At 51.3% G+C, this 11,360-nt stretch overlaps 1 protein-coding gene across 1 annotated transcript; it reads left to right on the top strand.

Annotated features, from left to right (window-relative positions):
* The first annotated feature begins 309 nt into the window (after positions 1-309).
* On the top strand, positions 310-8,770 carry NOTUM (notum, palmitoleoyl-protein carboxylesterase). The gene is made up of 11 exons (XM_076353907.1): positions 310-635; positions 1,129-1,181; positions 1,479-1,574; positions 2,728-2,788; positions 3,684-3,742; positions 5,055-5,157; positions 5,935-6,126; positions 6,475-6,575; positions 6,676-6,823; positions 7,446-7,493; positions 7,604-8,770. The coding sequence occupies exons 1-11, from the start codon at positions 325-327 to the stop codon at positions 7,908-7,910; spliced, it is 1,479 nt and encodes a 492-aa protein (XP_076210022.1). The 5' UTR covers positions 310-324; the 3' UTR covers positions 7,911-8,770.
* The last annotated feature ends 2,590 nt before the right edge of the window (positions 8,771-11,360 follow it).

Below are 11,360 nucleotides of genomic sequence, written 5' to 3'. Positions count from 1 at the left end.
GCCTCGCTCCGAGGGGGCGGAGGGCAGGGCAGGGCGGGGGCTGGCCGGCTGCTGCCCCACGCGGCGCCCGGGCTGGCGGCGCCCCCGGCGCGCTCCCCGCGCACTCCGTGCCCCTCTGTCATGCTCGCCGCCTGGGAGCGGGCGGCGGGCTCCTGCGCCGGCAGCCGCGCCGCCGAGCCCGCGCCGCCGGCGCTGTCCTCGCCGCCCGCCGCCGACCCCCGTCCCCGCGGGCGGCGCGGCGGGGCGCGGCGGAACGCGGGCGGCGCTGCCCGCCGCCGGGGGCTGGCTGCCGCCGCGGCGAGCGGCGGGTGGCGGCGGGCGGCGATGGGCACGGCGGCCGTCCACCTCCTGCTGCTGCTGGGGCTGCTGCACGCCGGGCCCGGCGGCGAGGGCAGGAAGGGCTGGCGGCGGCGGGGCCCGGCGGCCCGCGAGCGCGGCGAGGCGGCGGCGGCGGCGGCCGAGAGCTTCCCGCTGGACTTCACCGCCGTGGAGGGCAACATGGACAGCTTCATGGCGCAGGTCAAGAGCCTGGCGCAGTCGCTGTACCCCTGCTCGGCCCAGGCGCTGCCGCACGACCTGCGCCTGCACCTCCTGCACAACGCCTCGGTCACCTGCAACGACGGCAGCCCGGCCGGGTGAGTCCCCGCGCCGCGCCGCGCCCCGCCGGCCCGGCCCGCACGGCGCCCCGCCGGCCCGCTCCGCGCCGCCCCGGGACTGCCCCGCGCCGCCCGCCGGCGCCTCGCCGCGGCCCCCGGCGCTCCCCCGCGGCCCCGAGTCCCGGCCCCGGCCCGCCGCGCGCTCCCCGAGTCCCGGCCCCGGCCGGCCGCGCGCTCCCCCCGCCCCGGCCCCGGCCCCGGCCCCGGCCCCGAGGGCTGTGGCGCCACCGCGCGGCGGCGCGCGGCGCGGCGGCGACAGGTGCAGCGAGCGCCTCCCGGGCGGCGGCGGCGGCGGCGGCCCCAGGCGCTTGTCTTGGCGGGCGCGAGCGCCGGCGCCCCTTCCGCCGCCGCCCCTGCGCTCTGCCCAAACACTCGGCGCAGCCCCGGCGCCCCGGCCCGGCGGGCATCAAAGCGCTGCGGTCGGGCCCGGCTCCCGCTAACGCCGCGCCGCCTCCTGTTTGTTTGTCCTCAGCTACTACCTCAAGGAGTCCAAGGGCAGTCGGCGGTGGCTGCTGTTCCTGGAAGGTGAGCGCCGGCGCCTCGTCCCGTCCCCCCCCGCCCCAGCCGCGCCGGGCGGGCGGCTTGTCCTGCGCCGGGCGGGGGCCGGGAGAGGGGAGGCTGCCCGCGGGGCGGCAGCGGGCCGCCTGCTCTCGGCCATCGCCCGCTCCGCTCCTGCCGCCCGCCGGCCCCCCCGACCCCCTGCCTGCCCGCGCCCCTCCGGCGACCCCCTCGGGGGCTGCCCGCCGCGGCCCGGCCCGCGGGCCCAGCCGCCGGCGCTGGGCAGGGCGGCGGGGCGGCTGACCCCTCTCTTCCCCTCACCAGGAGGGTGGTACTGCTTCAACAGGGAGAACTGCGACACCCGCTACGACACCATGCGGAGGCTCATGAGCTCCCGGGAGTGGCCCGCCACCCGAGTGGGTGAGTCGTCCCCCTCTGCCCCGTGGGGACACCCCCCGAGGAAGCGGGGCCAGGCCGGGGCAGCCGCCCGCGGCGTCGGCATCCTCGCAGGCGCGTGGTCGCTGCCGTGCGACTGCTCCCGCCCCGGCGCTAGCGCGGCGTCACGGGCACGGACGGGCTCTCGCTCCTGCGAGAGGACGCCCAAGCAAGCGTGCTTCTCCGCTCTCTGAAAACCTTCTAAAAGCACAGATGTGCACATGCGTTGGGGTCTACGGTTATCGCTGGTAGACAGTACTGGTTTTTTGAACTCTGGCCAACATGCTCTCTTTAGTTTAGATGCACGCATGTACTCACAAACCTGCTGGGATCTTCAGAGTTGTGGTTTAGTTTTTCGTTTTGTAAAGAGACTCTGTGTTTCTCTTAATCCTGTCAGAAGAACTGTTCTTGGACCTCTTAATCTGTTTGTCAGGACAGATGCACTTCCTTGCGCGCTGCCCTGGATGCGCGTGTTTGCCTGTAGTAGGACTGGCCCTGTGTGCGTAGGGAGAAATCAGATTAACCGTCTGGGCTTTCGCCTGGAGCTGCGTGGTTCCACCTTTTCCCCGTTTACAATTGCGTATCGTCACTTAACCGGCGAAGGTGATCCTCTGTGTGAAAGCATACGTTTGCTGCGTACGTGACGTATCTGTGGCGTCTTTCAGTGTCACGCATAAGGTGGAATTAGCACGCCAGATACCCACGCTCTGGACCACCGGGCTCCTGAGTCAGCCCAGGAATGTTGAGCTCCTCTTTTCATTCTCGCTGCTTATGCTCCGGCTTTCTGAATACCCAAACCTCTGTCGTTCACACAGATCTTATAATTGCATATATTGGAATTCACCTGCTAGGATTTGTTTTTTGGGGAAGCGCTTAATTTTAGGTATGTGTCACAGGTTCTTTTTTGTACTACAAGAGGCTTCTGGACAGGCTTCCTCTCTAGCATGAATCAAATTCTGAAAGTCACATCTGCCTAAGGGCAAATTTAGAAATGTTCCTTCCACTTCCCTTACCAATGTTTTTCATCATGGCTGTTTGTTTTCTGTGTGGTCAGAGATCCTGCATGAGGCTCGTACGGTTTCTCTGAAATCGCAGACTGTCATCTGTACATTTCTTGTTTCTTTGTGCCCGTCTGCAGGAACCGGGATCCTGTCATCACAACCAGAAGAAAATCCCCACTGGTGGAATGCAAACATGGTGTAAGGAGGGACAACGAAGGGAAATAGGTTTATACTTAAAAGCATCTCCTGCCTTTTCGGCTAGCAAGAATGCTACAAAGACAGATTAAGACTAACACTCGCGAGAGGAAATTGTATGTTTCCTCATTTGTTCTAGTTCAGCTCTCTAACAAGTAGCGCTGGCAGGGTCTGGAGAAGCTTAAGTCCGGTCTCCTTGGGAGTTGTGGGGTGATCTAAGGAAGAAAAACTGGGGATAGCTTAGAGAGCCTTCTCAAACAGCTGAAGTGGCAAATACTGCTGTGAGTGGTGGGCTGGCAGTATGGTACGCATTTGCCAGTTTGAGAGGAGTGTGGAGCAGCTCTTCGAGTTCAAAGAAGAGAAATGAGAAAGACAGCAGTTTATATATGCATTGTACAGGAGGGAAAAGCAGAAGGGAGGGATGTTAGTTTGCATTCTGCAAGCCGGAGACAAAAATGGGAAGATAACTTCATTCCTGCAAAAACCTCCAGTCGTTGCAGTCAGCATTTGCACTGCATTGACGAGGTCTTCTCATTTTTCATGTGAAAAACTGAAGCACAGAGAGTTGCCCTGTGGCAGGCCATCCACCGTATCAGTGGGACAGCTAAGAGCAAAATCTTGGCCCATCGTTCTGTCCGCTGAGCTCAGTGCTTCAATTAGATTGATAAAAGACACATTGATACTGATTTAACTCAGTAAAACTACCAGTGTTCAGGAGAAAATTCAAGACAGTTATAATTGTCGCTTGGTGTGCAAGAAGGTAAGTTGTCTAACCGGGCAAGAAACTCTTCCCTTTTCCCCTCCCCGGGGTTTAATTTTCTTCCAGTTACTTGACCCTGTCCTCACCCCTCCTTGCATGTCAAAGGAACATCAGTACTCACACAACTCTCTCTTACAGATTCATCCCTTATTGCTCAAGTGATGTTTGGAGTGGTGCCTCTTCCAAGTCTGAGAAAAGTGAGTGTTGCTGATGGGCTGTTGCTGCCCCAGACATCGCACATTAAAGGATATGGCCAGACTTCTGTGAAATTACATGAATGAAGAACAGGCTTTTTCTTGCTGAAGGGCAGGAAAGAATATCAAGCTACTTCCAGATAAAACATCCTGATCTCTTTAGCTCAGGCTGTTTTGACATAGTTCAGAGCCACTGCTTGCAGAGATGTTACACTGATGCAGTATGCAAGGATTAGAGGAACGAAATTCCTTTTAGATGAATCTCCAGGTTCCAGCACACAGCAAATGAAATGCTGTAGCTGAGGAACCATGGTTTGTTGCATGCAACTTTGGCTTTGCTGGTCTGAGGGGCAAGCGCAGTGAATTTGGTTTCGGACTTCTGGCAGGAGGATATTTGGCTTTTGAAAGGAGCCGTCATGTGTCAGGCTAAAGCTGTCGGCAGGTTGCTTTGGGAAACGAAGGATAGTTCATCTTAATAGGCGCATTGCCACTGGCTGTCATTTTGATGATGACGGAACTCTGGGAGTCTGCTTAAAGGAGTGCTCTTCCAGAGTAAGCTGGATTTCATGCAAATGAATTGTTCTACCTCATGTACTCCTCTGGGTTTCCCAACTCAACGCAGGATTGGTGTCTGGGTGCAGTAATGTCTATAGAAACGCCAGGGGCTTGGTTCTCCTCTCGTTTGTTCACAAAGAGTTTTCTTTGACCGGCATGGAATCACTGTTGATAGACGCTGCTGTGAACAAAAGAATTGGGCCTAAGATGCTCCGTGATGTGGCACTGAAAAAGCAGAAGGTTAATGCTTTTCTTTGAGCCGGTCTGTGAGTTCTGGCCTTAAACCAGACATGGTGTCACCCGATGTCTCTCTTCACTAACCCTTAAATTGAGAAACGGACCACTCGTGGATGCCACAGATACACTTTTGTCACAGTAAGGGACCTTTTCACTTCATCACAGCTTCTTCTGATTGTTCCTTTGAAGCAGTTACACTTCAGCGAACGTGGCTGCCTTTTGGTGGTGCCGAGGAAGGAGCGGTCTGTGTGGGTGTGACATTTTGTGAAACATTGCTTGGCTGAATTGGCTTTATTGGGAGAAAAGGGGTGCAGTAAGTTGGAACTGATTTCTTTCAGGGAGGCAAGTTTTGTACGGAGGGGGGGAGTATCTCTTGTTAGAGGTACTCGATACAGGTGGAGAAAATGGGCCTGGTTTTAGGTTCATAATCCCTTCATAAGGTTCTTGAGCATTTGTGAAGAGGAAGCCAAAGTCGTAGCCTGGACAGGAAACAGTTTTGTTGACACTGAGCTCTCTCTTCCAGATGAATATGCCTTCATGGGAGCACTGATCATTCAGGAGGTTATAAAGGAGCTGGTGGGAAAAGGTCTTGGCACTGCAAAAGTGTTGCTGCTAGCAGGGAGCAGGTAGGTATCTACAAGATTTCCTGTGAAGACAGGGGATTTCCACAGTAGAAAACTGTTAGGGAGGTCTCCGCAGCTCCTGAAAAATTTCTTCTAGGAGTACAGTAACACTAACACAGCAAACCCTGTATCTCTTCTCAGTTTTCTCCTTTAAGTGGTGCAACAGGGGGTGATACGAGACTATTTCCTTGGCTTTTGGTCCAGGTACACTTAGGAGAAGATAACAAGGTAAAAGCTTTGCGAGAGGGAGGGAATGTATTCATTCTTCCCTGCATCAAGAATGCTGGCTCCTGTCGGCCCACAGCATGAGACGCATGCCTCTTGTGAATAGATTCGGGACATCTGAGTTAAAAAATCAGACTTGCCTGACGCAGGTGCTCTGAATCGAGCTATGTTGCGCAAAGCTATGGTACACTCGGCGTATGTTACACAGGGGTGTAATAGAGAAGTTGCAAAGGATGAATTTGTCTCCCTTCAGATTCTTTCAGTTTTTGAGCAGCCAAACCCCTTGCAAATGATACAAAGCACATATATCTCCCAGAAGAAAGAATAAGAACAGGATTTGGTTTCTGAGGTATCAGATTGTTACTCGGCACCGGCTTTACTTCTGAGGGTTTTGCAAAGCAAGGAAATAACTTGGTGACTGCCAAGTCAGTAGTGGATTGTCCTGTGGACAGATGAAGTTGTTTACAGTGTCACTGCTGTGACAGTATGTATGCTAGCCAACCGTTTAACGGGTCTGTGTGCTTCATGACTGCAGTGTTAACATTGCTGTTGCAGTGCTGGAGGGACAGGAGTGCTCCTGAATGTGGATCGAGTGGCAGAGCAGCTGGAGGAGATGGGTTATCAAGGGATTCAGGTGCGAGGCTTGGCAGACTCTGGATGGTTCCTGGATAATAAACAGTATCGCAGAACTGACTGTATTGATACTATAACGTGTGCTCCAACAGAAGCCATCAGAAGAGGAATAAGGTACAATCAGATGCTCTAAAGTACGCTTCTATAAGAGGTTAGAGTGCGGAGAAGATGTCTTCCTTCTCTGTCTTCCTTCATTTTGATACCTAAAGAGTATTTATCATCTGCATCGGTGGTTTTTCAATGATTTTATTGGAAAAGACAATAATTTAAAATCTAGGCGTGCAGAAGAATGCGTGCAATTTGTAGATGCTCTAAAATGTGTTGATGGGACAATATAGCCAAGAAAGAACTCTGGTGTCAACAAGTTGGAACTATAATCGGAACAGAAATAGACTGGGATATGGAAAGGCCGTTGTTAGGATTGCGCTATGCCTTTCATTCTGTTATTGCTTTGTATTCTAGGTATTGGAACGGTATCGTTCCTGAACGCTGTAAGCTGCAGTTTAAAGAGGGAGAGGAATGGAATTGCTTTTTTGGATATAAGATTTACCCCACTCTTCGATGTAAGTATCAGAGGAGAGATATAAAATGGATTCTAGGGTTTCCTCTGTACCCGCAGCTAACTTAGAGCAATCCCTTTTCCAAATTTTTTTGTCTTCCTAGGTCCAGTCTTTGTTGTCCAGTGGCTCTTTGATGAGGCCCAGCTTACTGTAGACAATGTTCACCTCACTGGCCAGCCTGTTCAGGAAGGGCAGTGGCTCTACATCCAGAATCTGGGTAGGGAGCTGAGAAACACCTTGAAGGATGTGACGTAAGTATTTCATTGAGGAAAACCTGGCACATTTATTTCTAAGAGGCATTCCTATCCAGTGTCCTAGCAGCATTTCTCAGATCTCTGCAGGAACGATTGTTCTAAATTTGGTAACTATTAGTTCGTCTACATCAAGAATCTTGCCTTTCTCCTTTCTGGATAAGTGCAAAGTAATTTCCAACTTCACAATTATCAGCTACCCTTTGTTATCAATAGGAACTTGTTTTTTTCTTTCCTACCTCCAAGGTGGGGTCTGAGGCTCCTTGCCGTTGCGCAGCCATTAACCTCACAGGGATGTTTTGAAAAGTACTGATCATAAAACATCCGGAGAGTTGATGAGACAACAGAGAAGCAACTCTTAACGTGCCTTACTTGCTTCATACAAGAGCAGGTATTCAGGAGTCTCTTGTTGTGAATGTGCACTGTTAGGCAGGATGGAACCCCTTTTCTTCTGGATGCTTTCCAGTCCGGTCGGGTTTTATATCATGATAGTCATTGCTGCTTCTAAAAATCTTGCTAGGGACGGCAAAATTTCCACCCTCTACCTAGTCCGGAAGGTTCTATTTAGCAGGAGTTACTTTGTCCTTCCAAGACCTAATCCATGTTTCCTTTTTTCCTTTAGCGCTAGCTTTGCTCCTGCCTGTTTGTCTCATGAGATCATTACACGCAAGTGAGTGCTTTTGCAGATTCTATGAAAGGTCAACAGGGAATCGGTAGGGGAATTAACCAGTTCTGACAGCCTGACCCCTCTGATACAATCTGTACGGTTTGTCTTTTCAGTCACTGGACAGACATCCAGGTGAAGGGGACATCGTTACCCCGTGCCCTGCACTGTTGGGATCGGAGCCTACATGAGAGCAACAAAAATGGGAAGGCCCCTCTGAAAGGCTGCCCAATTCATCTGATTGACAGCTGTCCGTGGCCTCACTGCAACCCCTCGTGCCCCACTATCAGGGACCAGTTCACAGGGCAGGAGATGAACGTGATCCAGTTCCTCATGCACATGGGTTTTGATGTTCAGAAGATGGCACAGCAACAGGGCCTGGAGCCCAGTAAACTTCTGGGGATGCTCAGCAGTGGTAACTAGGAAGGGGTCTTCAGAGGGGCAGAGAGATTAGATCAGGAGGAGACTCTAAGCCCTTCTCCCACACTTTCTAATCTTCCTTACGCTCATGCAGGCAGATGCACGCTCACACCCATGCATGCTCAAACCTGTACACACCCACGTGCTCCCACACTCTTGCACACTTAGGATGTGTCAAGAAAAACAAAAAAAAGCAGTTTCTTGCTTACACTATTTGACTGGAACTCGTTACCTCCAAACTCCAGGGCTCGGTTTTGGCCATTCACATCCTCTTCCCGTGTTACACAAGGCAATCTGATACAGGGAGTAGCGAAGCCATAAATAGCAGTAATGAGAACCTTCCCCAGATCTAGGACTTCTTCCCTTGCCATGAATTTTACATCATAGACTTGATACAAGTGGTGAAAAAAGCAAGCACTGGATTTCTTTTGTCCAACTAGAAGTGAAGGAATGATTCCGTGACTTCCTGGAGGTCAGCATCTCGTGATGAGTCCTAATGTACAAACCCAGGACACGTGCTAGGGATGGACACTCTTGTACTCAATTTACTTTCATATTATTTTATAAAATGACTTTTTTATTACTTTTTTTAAACTAAGCAAGAAATATAAATGATATTGTTTTGTAACATATTTTTTTTAAATAACGAAGAAACCTCTTGCTACTTTGGCAACGTGGACATATTTATTTTAATATGTAAAACGCTATTTATAAGGGCTGACCAGAGAACCATACATATGTCTTTGTAAAGTTGTATATGCTGCTCATTTGGATGGGTTGTCCTTATGATCACTTGTGCCTGGGAGAGGGCTGAGGGTGGTATTGACATTTTGTATTAATTAGACTTCTGCGTTCCCCCTGCAGTATGCTTTGTCACTGTTTCTCTGACGAAGAGGTTGTAATACGAGGTCTAAGTACAGTATTCCAGGGCATTGCATTTTAAGATGCAGGGAGACCTGGTTTTGCAGCAAAGGCCTCTATTCTAGTGAGAGAAACGTTTGATCACACCGTCTGGCCTGTCTTAAAATGGAGTGCGTTTGGAACATAAAAGGCAGAGAACACAAGACAAGCACCAACAAATTTCTATTCTTCTAGTCATTTGCGAACACACCCACCTCAGAACGGGGAGAATCCCCTTTGATGGTAATGGGAGGAAAACAAGGGAGGGATCAGGAATGTGTGACTGAAGCTGGAGAGGGCGAGGGACCATTCCTTAGGGGGGAAAGCATACAGGCAGCTGCAGAAAAGCTTTATGCTGTAGCGTACTGCAGCTGGTGTCGACAAACCTGCACAAGGAGCGTAATTTGCATCCAGTCTGCAGAAATTCTTGATACTGACTTTGCATTTGCTTGCACTTGCGTAAATGGTTACACCATGTGTAGGCCACAGAAAATTAGGACCTAATTTTAGAAAAATTCCATTCAAGATAGGTCTTGCCGGGTATTTGTAAGTGCTATTTGTAAGATCCATTGTCTTGGGTGAGTAAACCCCAAAATGAACAAAACCGCAGCCATTCGGTTACTTTTCACGGACTTCAGCAAACGGTCGGGCAGTACCACACAGGAAATCGGCCGTCCCGCCGTGCAAGATGGGTTTAGTGCACATTTAAGATAAAGAAGTAGCTAAAGAGAAAAGGACTGGTGCTCCCAGCAGAACTGAAATGCAGGAAAACTCGTCAGTGGAGTTTCCCTGTGATCAGTCTAGGGATTACCGATATCCTTTACGTTCTAATGACTTGTCTGTAAAAGTAAAATTGTTCTGATTACATTTTTCATGCCACTAAGTTGAGAGGCTTCTTCAGTACAGACAACATTTGGAAAAGCATGCAGGAAGATGGGATTCCTTTGAGGGCTGGAGTCACATGGAGTCAATCAAAGTGCTGGTACTTGAGCAGTAGCCAGAATTTCTGCTGAATTTCATCAGTTGGGAGCGCCAAGGGAAACTACTGGGCCTATCGGTTGTTCGCAGGATGGCTCTACACAAGATGATGCACCTGTAGATACGGCAAGTGCCTTAGGCTGTGTCCAGCGATGTATTTCTACTAGGAAACAGTAAAGTATAAATACCGCTGTTGAAGTTTGGAATACTTTTTGCAGAGCTGGTTACCTGTATATCTAAAACATGAATTCAAAGGTTAATTTCTAGAAGGCAAAGCATGTTCGGAGGGGGTGTTTTCCTTGCAAGCACAGGAAAAAATCCCTGGGAGTCGGGGATCACTCTTTCAGCTTAGTGTGCCTCTGCAACAGTCTTTTAAAATGTGTAAGAAGGAGAAGTTTCGGAAATACTTTTAAAGGGGAACTTGGCTAATTTATTAGAAAAATTATACAATGTGGCTGCAAGTCGTAGCTGGAAACTGGATTCTGTAACCCAGGAGGTCATTTCCAGCTCTATACTTCTTGTGCAATAAATACAATTTTCCCAAGCCTTTGTAAAGCTGGCACTTCTAAGTCCATCCCCAGTGACATCTGCTGTGCGGAAGCCAGTGGCAAAAAGGGCAAGACTGGAAGAATTCAGTACCATGTGTTTGTACTCTCAGATCTTATGACTAGATGAGATGCTTTCCCTCTGAGAGGGGAAAATTGTCTCCAAAAGCATCACATGATTGAGCCAGAATTAAAATGCAACCAAGAAGTCAAGAGCTGATAGCAGAATGTATGGATGTGCACTGCGTGACTACAGGTCCAGACTTGGGCGTCGCGCGCGTAAGCAGTTTCAGTCACGAGCCGGAGGGTGGGCCCTGTGCCTCTATTCACTACGGGAATCGCTGCTAACACACAGGGCCTGAGAGAAACTCACTCTTGCCCAGATAACCCACTCTTTAGCCCTCACGGAGGAGGACTGCAGACCTGATCAAGTAATGCACGCCAAAGCCAGCCACGATACAGTGAAGACCGTGGACAACTACGTTCTGCCAGTCTTACCGGCTGGAGCTCCGTGCTGGACTGGGGGCAGCTGCGAGGAGGAAGAGCCACGCTGGGGAGAGGAAAGGCGCAGAAGGGCTGCTCCGGGGAAAGGTGCTCCGTTCCTTGGACAAGCAACGTGGAGGCAGCGTCATTACTGCAAAAACACTGCAAGAGGGTGGTAGCAGCAGTGGGACAGCATTGCTGCTGCTGCTGCTGCTGCTGCTGCTTCCTCAGTTCCACAGCGTCTGCTGCAGCCGTGGAGCGGCTGATCAACCTTTTGCCCCCCGCGCTAGCCCTTGCTACTCTGTCCTCCTGGCAGGACACCTCTCGCGTGGAACCCCGGCTAAAAACCTGGACAGTTTAGCAGCCGTGGTCTCTTCTGTGCTGATCAATGTCTCGCTTTGTAAGATGCTGTGACTTAACCATTTAGGAGCCACTGGTCTGATGCGTGGGTATGTGGGCTTCTCAACATTCATTTTAATTGCAAAGCTGCCATGCCATTCACCAGCAAATGTCTGTGACTCTGGATCTCCTTTCAGAACAAACCTTA

Source organism: Aptenodytes patagonicus, chromosome 16 (assembly GCF_965638725.1).
Source record: "Aptenodytes patagonicus chromosome 16, bAptPat1.pri.cur, whole genome shotgun sequence".
Lineage (NCBI taxonomy): Eukaryota > Metazoa > Chordata > Aves > Sphenisciformes > Spheniscidae > Aptenodytes > Aptenodytes patagonicus.
The sequence above is the reverse complement of the archived record's forward strand: the minus strand, read 5'-3'. Positions and strand labels throughout refer to the sequence as shown.